This window comes from Vanellus vanellus, assembly GCF_965231255.1.
Source record: "Vanellus vanellus genome assembly, chromosome: 9".
Taxonomy (NCBI): Eukaryota; Metazoa; Chordata; class Aves; order Charadriiformes; family Charadriidae; genus Vanellus; species Vanellus vanellus.
The window spans coordinates 218,207-238,632 of record NC_138914.1 but is presented as its reverse complement, the minus strand read 5'-3'; the positions used below and the strand labels follow the sequence as shown (position 1 = coordinate 238,632).

General features: G+C 45.6%; 3 protein-coding genes across 8 annotated transcripts in view; 1 reads left to right on the top strand and 2 right to left on the bottom strand.

The window, feature by feature from the left end:
* Positions 1 to 656: 656 nt before the first annotated feature.
* Positions 657 to 9,067, bottom strand: KCTD6 (potassium channel tetramerization domain containing 6). Its single transcript, XM_082487617.1, has 3 exons — positions 8,673 to 9,067; positions 3,245 to 3,353; positions 657 to 2,026 (listed from the first exon to the last, which is right to left on the bottom strand). The coding sequence occupies exons 2-3, from the start codon at positions 3,269 to 3,271 to the stop codon at positions 1,340 to 1,342; spliced, it is 714 nt and encodes a 237-aa protein (XP_082343743.1). The 5' UTR covers positions 3,272 to 3,353; positions 8,673 to 9,067; the 3' UTR covers positions 657 to 1,339.
* Positions 9,068 to 9,197: 130 nt separating this feature from the next.
* On the top strand, positions 9,198 to 14,419 carry PDHB (pyruvate dehydrogenase E1 subunit beta). The gene is made up of 9 exons (XM_082487612.1): positions 9,198 to 9,341; positions 9,575 to 9,682; positions 9,754 to 9,816; positions 9,903 to 9,938; positions 10,025 to 10,310; positions 11,038 to 11,148; positions 11,784 to 11,875; positions 12,347 to 12,488; positions 12,866 to 14,419. The coding sequence occupies exons 1-9, from the start codon at positions 9,201 to 9,203 to the stop codon at positions 13,009 to 13,011; spliced, it is 1,125 nt and encodes a 374-aa protein (XP_082343738.1). The 5' UTR covers positions 9,198 to 9,200; the 3' UTR covers positions 13,012 to 14,419.
* Positions 14,420 to 14,568: 149 nt separating this feature from the next.
* The window catches only part of PXK (PX domain containing serine/threonine kinase like), a 36,870-nt gene continuing 31,012 nt past the window's right edge, over positions 14,569 to 20,426 (bottom strand). For all 6 annotated transcript variants that reach the window (XM_082487607.1, XM_082487609.1, XM_082487606.1 and 3 more), the window contains one exon: positions 14,569 to 15,331. In XM_082487607.1, coding sequence (XP_082343733.1) covers positions 15,126 to 15,331 — 206 coding nt within the window. In that variant the 3' untranslated portion in view covers positions 14,569 to 15,125. The remainder of the gene's footprint in view (positions 15,332 to 20,426) is intronic.

Genomic DNA, 20,426 nt, shown 5'->3' with positions numbered 1-20,426 from the left:
CTGTGGTCCACACAGCTGAGACGGCAAAGCAGATGTGGTAAGGAACACTTGGGACAGGAACTTCACAGGAGAACGTGATCCAGTCATCAAAACGGGCATCAACTCTCTTACTCCCAACAGCACCCAAGTTAGAGGATAACCAGAAATTCTTTTAGTAACTATGACAAAGTGCTGAAATGGCTAATCAAAATTTAGTAAAACTGCGGAACTTGAATGCCTTGACTTGAACATCATCAGAAACAGCACTCTACCATTAAAATTATATACGTGAAGCCACTAGATAAATCATTGACAAACCGGTTCATGCTACTCAGCAGCTACAGGTGTTTAGGCTCTTTGTTCCCTCCACCCCTATCCCTTCAGCTGCTACAAATACTTGCCATCCTTCTGTTAGTCATAATGCAGTTTTCAAAACATGAGCTTTTTCCATGAGGATAGCTGAATCAACTGATTAAGATAAAAAGAAACAAAGTACATGTTTAATGGACGAGAACGGAGCCCTAGCAGAGCATCTCAACTACTCCGCAGAATGGAAAAACAGGTTTTGGGTGGGTTTTTTTGTTTGGTTGGTTTTGTTTGTGCTTTAAGCATGAGAGGTCTAGAAGACAAGAAAATCACAAAATAGTATTCTGTATTTCACATTTTTATTAGCTTCTTTCTGGCAGGCATTACAATTGGGAATAATATTGCACCAGGCATTAAAAATAAGAACTCTACCACAGGGACATTTTGCATTTAGAATCCAATATAAATATTTCTAATCATATTTCCATGGCTACAGATAATATTTGGTTGCTTGATTTATATGCATAGAAAGAAACAGTTGTCATAACTGTAAAAAACTGTACTTATCAAGTACTTTAAAGGGTGGGATTTGTTTTCCTAGAATATTACAATACTGTTTTATGATTTAGAAACTAAATTAGTCTACATGATAGCAGCTTTTCCCCAACTGCATCTTAAATTCTGTTCGTTTCTTGCTCCCAGTGTTGTAGCATTAGACAGATTAGAAACCATTTAAACGGAGGTAATTTTAGCACTTTAAGTTGCGTCAGAGAATTGTGTTAATGACACAAAATACTCTATTGTACTAATTCTTCGGACTCCCTCCTTCAAACAAAAAGGTGTCTTGACTGAACAGGCACATGCATTTTTTTTTTCTGAACAGGACAAAAGGACAGAGCTGCTAGAGAACGAAACTCCCCCAGTCCTTATTGATAAACAATAAATAGTCGTATAAAAAAAGCCCACATTGTTGCTTTAGTCAAAATCCAGACTCTCTCGGGTTTACAGTCCAATTAAGTTGCTAATCACTGAAGTGGCTCCTGCGGAGTCAGAATCAGTCGTCTGTTTTCCGTGCCAGTCTACAGAAAGTCCAGTTATGCTCCACTGTGTTTTCATTGGCACGCTCGCTCATATGATGAACTCTGGTATTCCTGATCGTGAAGCCTTGCTTTGTGATGTACTCCATCAGATGGACTCTGAGCGACACTTCCTGGTGGTAATCACATGGCCCAAACGTGAAGGAAACCTGGCAGTCCCTGGTGTCCATCATATGCTTATTCCACTTGGTGAAGTGGTTTGAAATACCCTCCAGTAACGAATGGACTTTCGTCGTGATAGTGAGCTGCGTGATGATTACAGCCACGGGGTTGGAGTACTTGGAAAGCTTCCGGGTGCTGGACAGCTCCACCACCTCCTCAAAGGTATCCACGGGATACAGCGGCTTGGGGTCATTAAGACACTGAATCAGCGGTTCAATCTGATAGAAGTCCGCTTCTTTCCGAAGTAGGTCGAACTCTTTGAAGTCCAGTGGCAAAGTGAGCTCTGAGGTCCTTAAAAAGTTAAGAACATAACGGAAAAGTGGTCCATCTCTGTCAATAAAGTAATTGCCCTGAGAGTCCCTGGCAGTGGGGAAGTCTCCCCTGAACATGGCCCCGAGCATTGAGTCAGGATATCTCGTTAGAGTTGTGAGGGATGTCGTATACATGTGTCCACCCACATTTAGCGTGACTGGATCAGTCATCTAGAAAGAGAGAAATTGCAGAGTTGATCAAGCCACCACAAGAAGATTCAATCACCTCACTGACACGCATGGCAAATACTGTTTGCAAACGGGAGGCTCTGGAGGGAATCACGCTTCTCCCATTCGAAGCCTTTAAGCGGTGTTTAAACCCGAACAAATCCAAGCCACCTAGCAACAAGGCACAACTGGCAACTAGACAGGATGTTAACATTCAGAACGCGCATTTCCAGAATGCTTTAGAAAGCTGAACAACTGAGCTACTGTCACAGAAGTAAGCTTTGCATTCGGGCAACAAGTGTTTTTCCTATTCTACAGATGGGGAAATGAGAACAGAGAGATTTCCTGAAGAACGAGTTAGTCTGAATGAGGCCCACCGGCACTCCTTACTTTCACAATCTGTTTCTCATTCTAGAACAAAAAAAAAGAAAGAAGGAAAAAAAAAAAAAAAAATCAGCTGAACAAGTCTTACGCCTCTCCCTCAAAAGAGGATGACAGTGCAAGTATAGACACAGGACCAAGAGCTCGCAATCAAAATAATCCATGCACTGCTTAAGAGACATCATTAAAACAAGCAAACAAAAAAGAACTTTCAGCTTTTAACTCTAAAAGGAAATATTTATTAGCAAATTAGCATGCTGCATAGAAGAAGGGGGCAGAGCACAAACCAGTTTGCATCAGCTTCCAGATAGAACATGAGGAAGCAAGACAGAAAGGAACATAGATCCCATCTGGCCACCAACCCTAACAACCAGGACTGAGGCCAGCCAGAGAAAAGAGACATATGTATGGCAGCAGAATGTTCAGAGAAAGAGAAGAGGAGAAAATTAAGATGCGTTTGTCTGGTTTGAAACATGGTTTACAAGGAAAAATATTTTTCTTTATAAATAAAATTACAAAGTCCTTAAAATTATATGCAGGAAACACAAACTACTTTCAGCCCTCGTGTGTTAGGAAAATGATAACAGTGATCTTAAGGCGTCAGTTAAGTACTCACTGATTGTACCTAGGAAATACGAATCTGAGCTCGCTCTCCCCACAAATCGCATGCAAGGTGAAGCACTCCAGAGAACGTAACTAAGCTGTTGTAACATGCATAGTTTTTCTTCTCACGTGACTGAAGCTCTGTATCTATACAAGACAGATCTGGAAGGATTCCTACCGCAGGATCGCGAAAGCCCTGTGGTACCGCACGGCGCACACTTACACAGACTCACTTACCATATATCCCCAGTCTCCATTATCCATCTGTTCAGTTACTTGAATTGTGGTACTCCAAGTTTAACAGAAGGCTGCTGAAAGGATACGCAATTCACCTCTTATTATCTCCCTGCAGGAAAAAGCACACACAAAAACACAAAACAGAGAACAAAACACGGCAGACCATCAGTACCTACAAGAACAACCGAGGGGAATGCTTTCTAATCAAAGGCAGGCTCTCTGCCAGGAGAGCATTCAGCTACAAAGCCACATTAGCAGGAGAATCTACAAACGAGCTTTTCCCTCCTTCTCCCTTCACACTACCCACAGGACTGCCTCCAGAGCACACGGGTAATCACTCCACCAGCTGTCTGACCATCCCGGTTTTGTTAAGTAACAAGCAATGTGCCTCTGAGGATGAGGTACATTCACGAACAGACTACCTTTCACCTGGGAAACTGTGAGTACTTTGAAAGACAGATGTCCTTTTCCCAATTAAAAAAAGTTTATTTAGCCACTATTGAGGTCATACACATGATCCATTAATACTAGTCAAAATTCCCATGCTCCAGTTTCAAACTGTGCAGAAGAATAAATCAAGCATGAAAGTCAATGAACAGTAAGAAGAAAAAAAATTTCACTGCAGAATTAATAATTCAGTAGGGGAGAACTGCAATTGATAGCAAGAACATTAATCTACAAAGAGTACGAATGGATTTCACAGGCACATACACCCTCTTGGAAGAAATCTCTTCAGCGACAAGCCAGAGGACATCAAACACGTTTTCAACAATGCTCCGACAAAACCAATTTGAGAAGTGGTTCATGCCATAACTTCCCAGGAGATGCTGAACTGCTGACTTGCAACAAGGGAACTCTCCGCACGAGCACGGCAAGGGAAATCCACAGCCCACATTGTGCAACTTGAGGGGGGGGAAGTGAATGACCCCAGACACCAGCGGGGATTTTCCAAAGGCGGCCTGTCAACCATGCCAAGCCATGCACGGACAGGGAAGCCAGTCATCAGTAAGCTTACCCAGAGCCTGCCTCTCTGCTAGAATTGCTGAAAATTTAGGTCAGTCTGTTTTAAGTAGGGTACAGCTTCTCAGCTTTGTTTATTTTTACATCTTAAAGATCACACAGTTACCAAGACTTCTGCTCCCATCCTCTTTACTAGCCAACTTCAACACACAGTCACCCAGCTAAAAGCAGCACGAAGATTTAGCCAAGCCAGGGCCCTACACCCCGAAACAACTGCAGGTTCACAGTTAATTCCCAACCGAAATGCCCTTCTCATGCCTCGCAAACGAGGTCAGTCTCATTCACAACGGAGCAAGGCAGCACATCCCACCTCCCGCGGCTCTGCTACCCTGCCCAAACTCACAGCCTGGGCACAACAGCGTCCCGCAGGTCAGGCCTTTGGGGGCCGGCAGGGTGAGCACAGCCTCAGCTGCATCCCAGATGTATTACAGAGTAGGAAAAGCAAAATCAGTATATGAAAATTGTGAGGTCAGACAACAGAAGACTAAGGAATGCTAAGATACAGAACTAGTCGTACCAGGATCCTATTCTTACAAATTAGAGATGGAGCATGCCTCAAGAAAGCACATTAAAGCACCCCCCCACCCTGACAGCAGATAAACCTGGAATGCCAGCTCTTTTGCCAACCTCTGCTCACAGATCAAGAAGTGAATTCATTCAGGTTTTCTTTATTTGGAATTGTCATTCAAGTACAGCTCATCAACTTTTATCCATAGCCCAGACCTTTTAAATTCCAGCACTTTTTTTCTTAAGGAAAACATACTTATTGGTGTTATTCTGGTCAAGTACAACACCAGGATAACATGCAGATGCATTAAAACCATAGGAGAGACTGGTACGGGTTTCTGATATTCAAGGAAAACATTCACTTGAAAGTGAAATGACGCAGCCAGCCAGAAACTTCGCTGGTAATCATGATAGGAGAGATCTGCAGTTTTAATAAAATCAACTGGAATTATACATTCAGAATATTTCAAAGACAGACAGCTGTCCAGAGCTATTTAAAACCAGTGGACAGATACTATGTTATTTTGTTCAGCATCTCAGTCCACCCTACAGATGAATCAAGGCTCTCTTTATCAAGGAAAGAAACAGATGACGCCACCTGTCTGTACGAGGGCATGAACTAGTCTTTGTTCACGCACTGGTATGTAACACGGGAGTGAATAATTTACGAGAGCAATTAGCTGAATCAAACCCAGCATTCAACATGGAAGTGGCATCGAGAAGTCTCACCGACCTTTGTGTAAGAGCCCAGAATCACTAGGCACACACAAACCTCCCTGGCAAATCCAGTGCTGGAGCAAAATGCACATCAAGAGATGATAGCAGGAAGCCTTCCTAAAATGCCTGAGTGTGATCACAACTACCCGCTGCTTCCCTCATCAGCCTGGGAGCTCTGAATTTCTACACAACTTCACATGCAAAAAAAGCTCTGTTCAGGTACGACCTGAGCTAAGGACTAGCAAACCACATCACAACAAGGGCAGGGACGTATGCCCTTCATGCCGTATATCCTTTCAATGATGCTTTAAATCCTTCCTGAATGAAATACAGCGATGCATCCGTGGAGGTGGGCAGACACTCATACCCCAGGATGGGCAGCCTCGAGCCAGCTCTTGTCCCTGTGTCACACAACACACTGCACCCAAGGACAGCCTCGCTAACGTGGCTACTCGCACCCAGAGAGCAGAGAACAGGTGACACACAGCCGTATCCCAAGACAGTATGCCTTTAATAACCATAAGAAATACTTATTTAAGATGAAACTCAGCCAGACAAACTGCTGACACCATTTAAGCCAAAAAAGGACGTTGTTCTGTGGTGAGAGCAGAAGTGCACAGACTGTGTCAAACCACAGTCCTGCTTTCGTTAAGCTGCTTCTGCGAGCAGGGAGACGATCTACACCATTAAGATGGTCATCACAGCTGCTGCCGTAGCCTAGCACCAAGCACATCCAAAACCAGAAAGGCACAATGAGAGGCAAGTACCTTTGAAGAAAAGCACTCAAGTCATCATTTTATACTTAACACACCAAATTGGATGCCTGCATTTATAAAATGCTCACCCTTATTTCATATATTATGACTCAGAGGATTACAAGGCTATTTACCAGCAACACTACTGGAACAGGTCGTCCCATTAACTTCAGCAGGGCTTCTACCAGAACAGAGCTGCTAACGTGCAACCATTTTGCAAGCTGAAATTCAGAGAAAGTAAATGACAGTCAGCTGAACATCTCCATCTGCGAAGACACACACACACACACACGTGGGCTCAGGACAGGCCCAGGGGATGCCAGTAGCACTGCCAAGCGTTTGCACTGCTGGGACCACGTGCACTACATTTGGTTAAGGGAACAGGGCTACACACTGCACCTGGGGAAAATCATAGAGTTTGTGTCATACGTGGTTACTTAAAGGAGGAGCAGAATACACCTAACAGTTAAAAGTCCAGAGGCACACGCACCACTTGATTTGCTCTACATGTTTTTCATCTAGTTTTTCCGACAAAAGAATGAAAGGATTTACTTGTGGCACTAGTCTTTAATGGGCAGTTTGGTTTCAGTATTACAACACAAGCTGTTTAACCTCCCCACAAACTGTTTAACCTCAATAGTTACCTTGGATTTCTAGGTCAACATAGAGTTGGCAGGAATTCTACCAATGGCAACTTAAAAATTAAAAAAGAGCAAAGCTAGCACTGTATTCATACAGATAAATATACTTGGTATTTCAAGATACTCACCCACTTAGCAAGCTCCCTGTCTCTCACAGTTAGATCTCCAAAGATGAGAAAAAGAAACTCCTGCCCTCAGCACAGTTATGCTGCACCTGGACAACCTCTCTGTTACCCAGCCAGTCATAACATTTGAAAGGCAAGGTTTTATTGTAAATCATTATTGGTGACTCACCTGAACTGACAAAAACTAAGCTAGCACCAGTGATGGCTGTACTCCACCAAACTGTACAGCGAGATGATAGTCTGCAGAGCGAACTCACGAGGCTCCAGCAACGTGCTACCGTAACCAAAGGAGCAAGGAGGAGGCAAGCTCTTAAAACAACCGTTTACCGAAACTTCTGGTAATTCAGCAGATCAGCTTCACTAAAGAAAGCATCCATCACCTTCTACATATGCCAGATTTATAATGACTAATACAGTTTATTAAAAATTAACTTAGTTCTTGCTTTTCTTTAGTTGCTTTTTACTAATACTTAGTCTTCACCTCAGGCAGGAGGGGAAAACGCTCACACCAGCCACTCAGCATTTTCACTTCTTTATGTCTAATTGCTTCACTATAATTTCCGAGCTCTTGAAGTTTCCTTTCCTCCCCTGAGGAGCTCTACAACATCCCGGTTTAAGTCCAGGTTCCAAATTTTTATTTTAATTGCTACTTGTCTGAAGAACCCACATCACGATATCACTTTGACCCTCCTCTCACAACAGCCAAAGGAAGACACTTCTATCTAGCCTTGTCTTGCTGGCCCTGTGCTGCTGAAGCAACCCAAGGCACCCAGGCTTTCAGCACCCATGACAACAGCTGGGTTTTACCCATGTACTTTGCTCCTGTGAAACTAACTAGTAGTTGTCTGCATGTGGAAACGTGTCTCCAACAGCTTTGGAAGAAGGCTGGTGTCAGAAACACTGAGCCTCCCTGCACCCACCAATGGGGCTCTGCACGTGCATGGACCAAGGACCAAGAGCAAGACAGGGTCCGAAATCCTCCCTGCGAGCTCAGGCCAGTGAGGAGCCCAGGCCTGCAGCGGGAACCGGGAAGTGCTGGTTTCCATCACAGAGAAGCCAGCAAACTGACAGTGGAAGAACTCTCCCCAGGATCACAATGATTCAGCAAAGATGCTGGAAATGAACCCAGACATTTTGCCTGCCCCCCGCAAGTGACTCAAGAGCCCAGACTCTCACCCCCACCCCAAAACAGTGTTGCAGCTCTGCCTCCTCTCCTGGGTGGGGCAGGAGGACCCGCTCCCCTCCCCACGTGGGGCAAGACCCACGTACCCCAGATGGTCCCTGCCAGAGGTCACCGCCGGGCACTCCGGCTCCCGCCCCGCTCCTTCCCCCAGCCCAACCGGGAACAGGACCCGGGCACCACTGTCCCATCCCCACCCTAACACCGGGGACCACGCATCCTGCCCGCGGCCCTCCCCCGCCCCCGAAAAGGCCCCGGGAGCCCAGCCCCGCGCCCTGCCCCTCACGCCCGCCCGGGACGCGGCCATCCTGCCTTAACACGGTCCCCCACAGAGGGTAGGGACACCCCGCCCCGCCCCGGGCCCCAAGTGCCCGGCCCCTCAGCGCTCTCCCGAACCAGGGCAGGCCCAGGGCACTCGGCCTCGCACCCCCCCGCCCCGAGGCGGCCCGGCCCAGCCCAGCCCGGCCCGGCCCAGGCACTCACGGGCGCAGCTCCCGGCGCTGAGGCAAAGGCCGGCGGCGGCGGGGACGACTGAGCGAGAGCCCGGGGTTGAGCCGCCGGCGCGGACGGGGGCGGAGCGAGGGTGTGTCCTAACCAAGCCACGCCCCATGCCACGCCCTCTCCGGTCGGGGTTGGGGAGGGGCGGGCGCCGCCGCCGTTCACCTCAGGGCCACCAGCCGGGTGCCCGCGCTCGGCGCCCGCCTCGGCCTCACCGCGGGGGTTGGGAAGGGCCCGGCCCGGGCAACCCCGTCGCCAAAAGGCGAAGCCGTGGCCGCGGGCGGCGCGCTTGAACCCCAGCCACGCGCCTCCCCGTCAACGCCGGGCGGGCGCACGGCTGTTCCCGGCAGGCCCAATCGCCGCCGCGGGTACCGGAAGTGGCGTGTAAGCGCCGCGCCGCCACCGTCGCGCGCGCCGGTTCTCGCGAGAGCGCTGAAGGCGGCGGGGCGAGGCTGTTGGTAGGGCGCGCGGGGGCGGGGCCCCACTCCCTCCGCGCTAGAGGACACGGCCAAGATGGCGGCGTCTGCGGCGGCACTGCGGCACCTGGCGCCGCTGGGCGCCCGCCTCGCCCGCCTCCCGCCGCAGGGCCGCGCCGCCGGGCCCCTGCTACGGCAGCGCAGGGGGTTCCGCCTCTCCGCGCCCGCCGCCATACAGGTAGCGGGGCCGCCACGGGGAGGGGTGCCCCGAAGGAGGGGTTGGGGGGGGAAAGGGGCTCGTTCCCCTCAAGGGAAGTGTCAGGCCCCGGGGGTGCGAGGCGGCCCCGGGGCGGATGGGCGGTGAGGAGCGGTGCGGTGAGGTGGTGAGAGGTGGCTCCCCGCATCCCTGGCGTAGGGGGGGCCCGGCGGCGGGCCGTGCCCCCGCCCTGCCCGGCTGCCCGTGTCCCGCAGGTGACGGTACGGGACGCGCTGAACCAGGCGCTGGATGAGGAGCTGGAGCGGGACGAGCGCGTCTTCCTGCTGGGCGAGGAGGTGGCCCAGTACGATGGTGCCTACAAGGTGCGTGGCAGCCGTTAGCGGGCAGGGAAAGGGCCGGAGGCGGGCCCTGACTTCTCTCTCCTACCCTTTAGATCTCCAGGGGTCTCTGGAAGAAGTACGGGGACAAGAGGGTGATCGACACCCCGATATCAGAGGTATGGCTGCCCCGTCTCCTACCCTGGCGGTCCCTTCACATCATCCCCTCCCCTGGTGCTCACCCCTTGGTTTTCTTCTCTTTCAGATGGGCTTCGCAGGAATCGCTGTCGGTGCTGCTATGGTTTGTAAATTCGTATTCCTTCTAAATTAAATTTAAACTATTTTTATGTAAAAACATACTAATATATATTTTAATACATTTAATAGGCAGGGTTGAGACCAGTGTGTGAATTCATGACATTCAACTTTTCCATGCAAGCAATCGACCAGGTTATAAACTCCGCTGCCAAGACCTGTTACATGTCTGCAGGATCAATCGCTGTTCCCATTGTCTTCCGAGGCCCCAACGGGGCATCAGCTGGAGTCGCCGCTCAGCACTCGCAGTGCTTCGCTGCTTGGTATGGGCACTGCCCAGGACTGAAAGTTGTTAGTCCTTGGAGCTCAGAAGATGCCAAAGGCCTGCTGAAAGCGTCAATCCGGGATGATAATCCAGGTGAGCACAGGCAGATCATGGCGATACCTAGCACTCGATCCTGAAAAGAATGCCTATTTTCCCCTTCTGCCCCATTTAAAACAAAACAAAAAAGATTGTTAAATCCTAGAACACTTAAGGTTGCTTTACTGCAGCTTTAGGGTACTTACAAAGGCACATTTACTCTTTTCCTAACAGTCACTTGCCTTCCTAGCAGTAGACTAATTTTGCGCTGTTGTCAGTTGTGTATCTGTAGTGCTAGTTTGGTACCAATCAGGAAGCTTAGGAGCATTTATGACTCTATCATAAAAGGATTAAAAAGGATAAAGATGAGTTAGAAGGAGTTCTTGCATATACAGTTGTCTATGTAACTCATTTTTACAGACCATGAAATTCACATGATAAATTCAGAATGTCATTAATTAAAAACAGGGCAACTTTTGTCTTTATTTCTCACAAACATGCACGCAAAATCTGAAGACCTTTCTAATACTAGCGATTCTGCTGTTCTGTACCAAAAGTTAAATATCTGATCTTGTTTAAAAAATTCTCTAAAGTTAGACTTAGATAATTCAGCATTGAAGTAAAGACTGATTTTTTTTTTTTAATTGCTTCTGCAAACATACTCGAGTCCTTGTTGCCTGGATGGGCTTAGTATCTTGAGGTAGTCTGCTGCTGTACTGTTAAATCATCAGTACAGTCCTGTGCCTGCAGATGTACACATTAACCCAACTATGTTTTCTTCTAGTTGTGATGCTGGAAAATGAATTACTGTATGGTGTTCCCTTTGAAATGGCTGAACAGGCACAGTCAAAGGATTTCATTGTTCCAATTGGAAAAGCTAAAATAGAAAGGCAAGGTAAGCTGAGAATAGAGTTTGTTTCTTTATTAAATGAACTGCTTGGGGACTTTTTAACCTCTTGGCTATTCAGAATACTGCTGTCATGGGGCAGAGAGAAGTATTTCAAATGTTAAATGTTCAAATGTTACTTTATCCAGTAGTATACTTTATTGTTCTATTGCCCATATAAAGAAAGATTACTTGATTCTGTATATCTTATCTAAAACTTCACCCTTCTAAAGGCTTGTTCCCTGATATAAAGATGGAGTAGGTGATGGCTGAGAACTCTTTATCACCTTAGTGTGTAATTCTTGTCGAAAGTGCAAAAAGAGATTACTGTAGTATTTCAGCCCATTTGTTCATAATTTCTCACTGAATTACGTGAATGTTTGAAAAGGATAAATTGGAAACCACATTAAATATCCCTTCAGTTCCCTGAATTAAAGGATAAAGTTTGTGTCTGGGCATAGTCCTCCTACTCCCACTCTTCATGCTGTGTATGGGCGTAGAATATTTAGCATTTCAAATAAATGTAAGGAACTTAAATTTACAAGGGAAGCCTAACACTGCCTTGAAAGGAGCCCACGGTGTAGAAAAAGAGCTCTAAATCTTAAAGGTTTTTTAGGTTTTTTTAACACTCTTTTCTGTTCCAGGAACTCATGTTACATTAGTGTCACACTCAAGACCCGTTGGACACTGTCTGGAAGCAGCTGCTGTACTTGCCAAAGAAGGTGTAGAGTGTGAGGTGGGTGGGGGTTCTGTTGCTTTTCTCTTTCCCTGAAGTGGGGAAAAAAAGTAGAGGGTCTTCTCGTTCAGGCTCTGCTAAACTTCGGTGTACTAACTACAAGTTTCCTGTATTTGTAAATGCCTTAACAGCATGTGAATTTTATGTTTCTGCATTTCACCTTTTCACCACAAAATTAAGGCAGAACTACTAACAATTTTCAGATTGACCCAGCTGTACGGTAAAAATAACAACAGTATGTATTACTATGGTTGTATCTCAATATAGCAAGACCCACCTATCTCAGATTTTCCAGGAGCCACCAGAAACTGTTACACACAGTCTCTGCCAGAATAAAAAGTTAAAAATTTCATTAAGTCTTGTCTTCAACGTCAGAGTAGATGAAAGTGCTAGTGGGCACTGTACACAAACAGTGGTAACTGACAGGCTTAGATCATAGCAAAACTCACAGTCCTTTCCCCTCTGCCCCAGGTTATAAATCTGCGTACCATTCGACCAATGGATATTGAAGCAGTGGAAACCAGCGTTGTAAAGACAAACCATCTCGTAACTGTAGAAGGAGGTTGGCCACAATTTGGAGTAGGAGCTGAAATCTGTGCCAGGATCATGGAAGGTACCCAGTTTTGCAATATATATGTTGGTCTCATTCCCAAGCCTAAATCCTGATAACTTCTTGGTAAAGCCAGATGAAGGCAAAGTTAGGGGTTTATATCTGAGGAGCTTGAGCCTAGCTGTCTTGCTCTAGAGACTTTAACCAGCTGGATCCAGCTGGTCTTCTGTTGAAAGTAATTCTTATCCCAGGAACTGCGTGAGAAGCAGGATGGAAACTTTTTGTCTAAACCATAGTACATGAAGATAAATGGGCAGGAACAGCTCTCTCTGGAATATAAGAGCTACAGGAATAAAATTGTTTAAATAGATTAAGATTCAAAAATTGAATTGAGAGAAAACGACAGTGCACGGCAACCTGACAACTGTCTTCTGTTTCAGGATCTGCCTTTAACTACTTGGATGCTCCAGCTGTGCGTGTTACCGGTGCAGATGTTCCTATGCCTTATGCAAAAATTTTAGAAGATAACTGCATACCTCAAGTGAAGGATATAATATTTGCAGTGAAGAAGACTTTGAATATCTAAGTTGTAAATACATGTTTTAAAGTCCTGCTTTACAAAGTATCAATGGTGTTGGGCAAGTTGTATGCGTTACTTCTGTTGTATAGCTACATGGAACTTTTGTACAGTGGGGAAAGTATAGTGACCTCCCAGAATATTTATATGGGGTTACCCTCTAAGCCACACTTCGTATAAGCAACAATGCAGTAATGCTTGTTTGTTAACAGGACAGGTGGGTTAGTGCTACTGTATATGAAGAAATCCTATTCTAAATAGGATTTAGGAAAAAAATCTTCTGTTTCTGCTTGGCTTATAATTACCAGTCTAGCTGCATTAAACTGGCTGTAACAGTGGCCGAGTGAAGAACTGCGGCGAGCAAGAGGGGGCCCCCAGTCCAGCCCTGGAATGCTGTACAGCTTTCTAGGAGGCCATGGTCACAAGGCTTATTAAAGGTGAATGATCAAACTGGAGTGGGTGAAGCCTTGCTTTTCAGTTCAGCAGTTAAGTGCAACTGTCTGCACAGAGTGATTTGGAAGCCTGTGGTATGGATTAAGAGATGGCCAACGTGTTTAGTTTGAAGAGCACTCTACTCGTGCAAGAAAGCTTCTGCACAAGAGCTTAAATAAATCCTCTTCAGTATGTGATGGCAAACACTACCTACTTTTTCTTCACTAGCTGCCACATACAGTGATAAATACTTGCCCAAATGCTTTGCTTTACGTATTATTTTTTTTTTAAACTCATCACATGGGCTAAGACCGGCATGCTGAAACTATAGTTCTTACAGTGCAAAATAAGTTATTTTATTCAGACGCAGTGAGTCTGCATCTGAAGTAGCAGTTGCATAGATTGTGTTTGAAGAGCTGGGAAACAGTCGCAGCAGCCTTTCGTCAGATCGCCTCATGCCAGGGTTTAGCTAGGGGGCCTAGTCCTGACAGGCGGGAGAGCTCCGCTTGGCTTTGTTCAACAGCTTCTGGTACCGCCTGAAAGCTGCCTCGAGGAGTCCGTGCGGTGTGGCTTGCTCTATACCCCGGGCAGGCTGCCCTTCCACCGAGCTGTTGGAGAGGAGATACTCACCTCCGTGCGTAGGCAGAAGAGCTCGGGTCCTATTTCAGTTAAGAGCCAGGAATACCTTTCAGGGTATTTGCTTTAGTAGAAGTGCTGTTAGGTTCTTAGAAGTCTGGCTTGCAGGTGAAATCCTAGCTGAATATACCCACCACCATGCTGCTGAAGGAATTCCATTAACATTTTAATAAAAATGACTGAATATCACAGGTTACATGAAACTTTGTACAGACATTCTCTGCATAGTAACAAACACTGATGTACTTGAATTTAAAAAAATGGATTATCTCTAATCCTTTAAAGTGCAATTTGTTTAAGGTTTTAAATCAAAAAGGATCTTTCAATAAAGTTTAAGCTGTAGAATTAACTTGAAGTAACTTTGCATTTAACTAAATCCTGAATAATATTCCAGTGCCCTATTTACTCCCATTTCAACTGTTTCCTCATTTAAAAAACACTTTCCCTTAGAGTTACAGGTAGGATGTCCATTTAAACAAGTTTAATGAAACAGCATTTTCACTCCACCAGCAAATACGGTGGGAACAAGATTTAATTCTCTGGTTCCCTCACCTGTGCGGTACGCTTTAAGGAGTGGGGTGGGGGGAGAGTGTTGGATTGTCTAAAACAAAACTTGCTGATTCAGTGCAGTAAGAATTAAGATGAGTTACAAATGCATGAAAAGCGTTGAAAAACCAAGCAGACTAAAACTACATTCCTGTAATTTGAAAAAAGGGGGTGGAAGAGAGCTAGAAAAAATGCATTAATTCACCATGATCATGGTCATTCCTATTTCAGATTTTTATTCAGCTATGTAGAAGTTGCTGTACCCCTGAAACTGTAGCTAAAGAACAAAGTTCTTGAAACCAAGTAAAGACTGGAGTACTTAGCCCAGCATGGCAACGCGATGCAGACAGGGCAGTGCTGCTACTCAAGAAAAGGTGGAATAGGCGTAAATGGATGTACAGCGTGATGAGCCACTATATGCTGGTGGATCCATGGGCGGTCAGGAGGGTCTTGTTCCTAGACAGCACAGGAGGGGGAGAGGGAATGCAATCCTGGTGTGACCAGTGGCCTCAGCTGATCCTGGGAGCGCTGTAGTCGCAGGTCTGTGTTTTCTTCAGAGTTCCTTTCTGAAAGTTTTGAATGGAGCTGAGTAAGGCTCCTCGGCTTGCGCTGACATCGGGCTGAGGGCTTGGCTGCGTTGGCACCTCTGTACTTGGAGGAGGAGCTGCTGGTGGCAGGGGCGGCGGTGGCGGTGCTGGGGGTATCAACGATGCTCCTGTTGAGTTGAGGACAGAAGATGTAGTTTATGTCAAGAAGGTCCTGCTGCAGAGGACTGCAGCTATTAGCTGGACTTGGCCAGTCCTGTGCTAGTGCCACCATTCCTTGAATGCCAGTGGAGTGTGAAGAACAGAACAGGTGAAAAATGCCAGAGTGATCAAATCCCTCTATCTGCAGGTGAGTCGTGTCATCTGAGACACCTCTGAAATGAAGCCTGAAGTGTCTCAGTACTCGGGGATGAAAACATGACTCAAATGTGATCTTGCCTTGAGGGGAACAGAGATCACTTAACAGGACATCCCAGCTTCCGTTGCTCTTGTTTGTCCCCAGCGAAGCAGTTTTGCTCTTTGGGTCATAAACAGTAAGAGAGACTGGAAGCAAATCTTACTACCTGCTCTTATTTACATGACTAACTTTACATTCTTACAAAGGACCACATCGCTGTAGTGTTTGTGATGACTGCTTGGTCAGATTATATTCCATTTTTCAAGTACTCACTGCAGATGGAGGTTTCTGGAAGTGTTTTCCACTTCCACAGTACTGTCAGACTTTCTCCAAACACATAACAAGTGCTTCTTTCGCAGGCTGAATGAATCACAACCATCTGCCACTCACCCCTCTTGCCCACCTCTCATGCTCCCACCTTTGCACTCTCCCTTCGCTATCTACCCCAGTCACATCCATCTCGTGTTTCTCATCACGCCGCAGCCTCTGTGTCCTGACTCCCTGGGAAGCCAGAGCCCACAGCAGCGTACGCAGACAGCCACCCAGCAGCGAGGGCCTGCGTGGAGGTGCTTCCTGGCAGCTCAGGTCCAGGCACATGGCCTTACTTGCCCCAAGCAGCTCTCCCAAACACGCCGATCTTGTGCAACTCGGCTGCTGCACGTTGCACCATCGTTTCTACACAAGTATAATCAAAGATCGGTGCAGGAGTACGAGCAAAGGGCTTCAGAGGTGACCCCTCGCCATTCCACGCGACATCCATGTGAAGGTGGCACTGGCAGCACACCACCAGCTGCACGGGGAATGACGGGCCTGTCTTGTCTGAGATACTCTGCAATGAGCGGGGGCATAAATGATTCATATCTTCGAACTATTCAACAGTGAATTTTGACTTGTGATCATCCAGATCGTAAGTTATTCCATAATAAGACTAGAGAGAGAGAGGTGGCACCTATAGTTAACACTTGCTTTTGTTAGCTCTAACCAACAGAGGAATATACTGGTAAGTGGCAAGAACTACGATACAACACAAACCAACACAAGGCCAACCGAGAGGCTACGGCTACTGAAGCAGAACTCGCTATGAAGTAAGCGAATACCAAGCAGCTAAAGGACATAATGCCACGTGGACTCGAGAGGGATTTGATGAAGGATAAAGCTCAGCTACGGAAAACAAAAAGCAGGCAAAGCTCTCTGTGCTCCGCTTCTCTCCCAATTCCTCACTAACACTTGCTCTCAGGCTAACAAGCAATAGTAAAAAGTAACTGCTGTAATCAAAAAAAGCAGTTATACCAGATGAAAGTCCTAACTCAAAGCTCCCTCATTTTCCGTTTGCACCAGTCTTTGAAGAGAGACTTTTCCCATATGGGAGCAAGCACAAAATGCAGAGTATTCACACAAAGCACTGAATTTTGCCAGTGTACATTAATACATGCTGTGATTGTAGCACTTCCAACTCTCCAATTCTCATTGGCATGAAAACCACCTGCAGCAACAAAACATGGAAGTACCTATTGGGCTCATCTTCGCTCTCCTCCCTTCCGGAGGAAATACTCAAGAACTAGTAGAAATAGCAGAGATCAACTGAAAAAACTTAACATGCCTGTTGCGTGTGGATCAACTGCTCTCTTAAGTAATCAAAACATTACACAATGTTAGCACAAACTGAAATAAATTGCGTACTGATGCCTTGGGGCCATCTAACTTCTCCAAATCTACTTTTTTACACTAGCCAAAGACGTAAGTCAATTTATTATTAGAAATACTGGAAAGCCATCCCCTAGGTTAGAGTCCTCCTGCTTCTCATGTGTGTACAGAGTGCCAGCAAAGCACAGAAAAGCAAATCTTGACACTTTGCCAAAGGAAGAACAAGACCAAGAACAGTTAAAGTAACCACTTTTGCCATTCAAGTGGTCAGAGCAGAAAGCTGTAGGACTGGTGTACCAACGCCATCACCAAACTGATCAGGTAACTGCTGTTCAAGAGCCAAGACCAGCTAATCATATTCGAAATGGCTTGAAAGAGATGCAAGAACGCAGAGAACAAAGACAAGATTTTTGGCTGGAATCGCACGCTGAGGTTGAAGAAGCTATGCAAGTAGTTTTACAAGGTGCAATAGGGAATGACCATGAAAACAGCAGCCAGGACTCTGTATGGAATGCAAATACAACGGTAACATACCCAGTGAAAGAAGGTACACATTTGACAGGGGGGGACTCCTCAAATGCTTGGATCACTAAGTCTTATTGGGCCAAGATTCCATGTGTTATCTGCAAATTTAGTCTGGTTATTTTACAATGGGGGTAGAAAAGACAGGGAAGTAGAGGGAGAGGCCACCTTCCTTCCTGGAAAATTGTTAAATTCCTCAGGACTCAGGATTATTGAAACTGAGCTGCTGACAACATCATACAGTTAAACTCTTGGGGGACTGATTACAGACAATGATGCTCTTACACCTCAGCTCTGCTTTAATACATAAATACACACAGTTTTTAGGATGGCATCTGACAAGCTATGAGCATTACATATTGAGCTCTTAATTAATAAGAGCATGGTTCTGAAAATCTTCAAATCAATTATTTTCAATTAGTTAACCAAAACCAAGCTGTCCTCCTCTTCTTGACATGAGTGGTGCAAAGGAAATCTTAGTTCACGCTGGTGTACTTGTATGCAGTTACATCTACGCATTAAATTCTTCTGGCCAACAGTGAAATATTTTTCTGTATATACTAGAAAAAACATTTGGGACAAGTCCTCAGTTATCACTAGACCTTTCCAGTACATATGTTGGAAGAAGGTGCCTGCAAACACACATTTTGCTCATTCATGCAGTTGTAAGAATAAAACGCTCAAACAAGAACTTACCAAGTTTTTTTTACAGGGACATTTTTGTTAAGAGAGTGTGTTAAAAGGAATAGGAAGTAAATCAGATGCTGTAAACTTGATGCCTGAATTGAAACAAAAACTTAATTATGAATTTAAAGTGACAGCAATTGTGCAAACAGCATTAAAAACTTGGCGGAGAATGGGATGCAAACAAAATAATTTTAGTGATAGAGTTTTTAAAGATGCTGTATTTCATAAAAATAATCCATAAGAATGTTCAGATTTTTTTCTTCTATTCCCTCCCAATACTAAGCAAGTTCAAGATTCGCATTCAACTTTCCCATACAGAAACAGAGCATCTTTAAAGAGATAAATCAGCATTAGCTTACTTTTCCGAAAATTCACGTTCAAAATGATGCATGCTCTATTGAAGACAGCAGAGAAAGAGAGAGGACACAAGTTAATCATCCGGTTCTCGTGTCAAAGTAAGAAAAACAGATACTGTTAGCTGAAAAGTTAGTACAAAAATCAATTACATTCTTATTCATTGACAAATATGAGGATACCAGATTGACTATTTCGTATTACGTACACAGTATGTCTGATTCTGAATAACGAACCACAGTTTTCCATGCTATAAGCATTATTATACCTGATGAACAAACACCACACACATGCTTTCGGTTGCACATGCCATAATTCAAGCTTAACAGGATTAAAGTGCATTTATGGAGATTTAGCAAGAAATCTGCGGGAAGATTAGCCATAGAAGACGAAATCCATTCCCTTCAAGGAGCACTTCCTGTCGTATTAACACCTGTATTTCCACCTATGCTGCACAGGTCAGAGACACTCAAAAAGAGCACTTACTAAGCATTCAAATTGTCTTACAGAAAGGTGAAGGGCAGAAAAGGTGCACCACATGGGTGTCTATGAAACATATGTTGTACTGGAGGATTCAGAACAACTGCCACAGAAAAAGACAGCTGAAGATAAGTACAACTCTTTCACTTTATTGCCGCAGGGAAGCCCGGGGAAGCAAAAGTGACACCATCCAAACTTTTCTCTACTGTAAGAGAGCTCGCTGGTATTTTATGGGTTTACTGGATTCAGAGAAGATGCAGTGAAGCTTTAAATAACCCATACCACAGTGTTTTGCGTCCCTCCCGATCCTAGCCACAGCTCATAGCCGCAAAGAAAAATAACAGTTTTTAAAGAAAGCAAAGAATTGTGCAAGTGGAGAAAAAAGAATCAAACATTCAAGGGAGAATGTCAGAAACACGGGGAGTTACATTAGAATCACTTGCCATGATCCAGTGAATGTATTTCAAAGGTGACATTTAGCCAAGTATCTGCAATACAACCAGCCCAGAACACTCCAGTCAATCGGAAGGGCCCAGCAGAGCCTGAGTTTCTAGTAGACACCTCTCCCCTCCAAGCAGGTTGTGCATTCGATCCCACAGTTGCGGGTGTCCTTATGAAGACAGCTGAAGCCAGTAATCATTTCCTGTCTTAGTATGTTTTGCACTGACTACACCGAGCACTCTCCTGCAAGCTAAGTCTGGCAAGGCCTTTGTTCAGAGGCGAAGCACCTCTCAACCTGTGAGAAACCCCCTGAAGGAGGTTACTTCCCCCCAGGGCACGTCAGCCTGGAGCCCATTCCCCTCTGGTCAGTGTCTCTGGCTCTGCACAAACCCACCCGCACGCTACGCCGATTTGGTTAGTTACAGGCCAGGACAAGGGCAAGAGCTTCTGCTGGGCACATTTTTCCATGTCAGCCTTCATCTTGCCATGGCATCGTAACCGCAAGATGCTATGACGTGCCATGATTCTAACGCAACCACAACCAAACCAGAGAGGCCGACCGAAAGCCCCATTCCCTGTCTGACAGTCGTCTCACCACACCGATACCCACAAGCAGTTTTGGTTTAGAGGTAGATATCCTTAGTAAGTACAAGGAAACTGGAAAAGAGAGATACAGGCTGTAGATGCATCAGTTGTCACAAAGAAGGTCCTGCCATGGGGCCAATGAGTCTTTCATCGAG

What these genes read in the sequence shown, in the direction of transcription:
- KCTD6 (XM_082487617.1), bottom strand. Translation starts at nt 3,271, where the DNA reads ATGGATAATGGAGACTGGGGATATATG. An exon ending in ATGGAGACTGGGGATATATG is followed by an intron (nt 2,027 to 3,244) that starts GTAAGTGAGTCT and finishes CTCTCTTTCTAG; the next exon opens with ATGACTGATCCAGTCACGCT.
- PDHB (XM_082487612.1), top strand. Translation starts at nt 9,201, where the DNA reads ATGGCGGCGTCTGCGGCGGCACTGCGGCACCTGGCGCCGCTGGGCGCC. An exon ending in TCGACACCCCGATATCAGAG is followed by an intron (nt 9,817 to 9,902) that starts GTATGGCTGCCC and finishes CTTCTCTTTCAG; the next exon opens with ATGGGCTTCGCAGGAATCGC. An exon ending in AATCCGGGATGATAATCCAG is followed by an intron (nt 10,311 to 11,037) that starts GTGAGCACAGGC and finishes GTTTTCTTCTAG; the next exon opens with TTGTGATGCTGGAAAATGAA.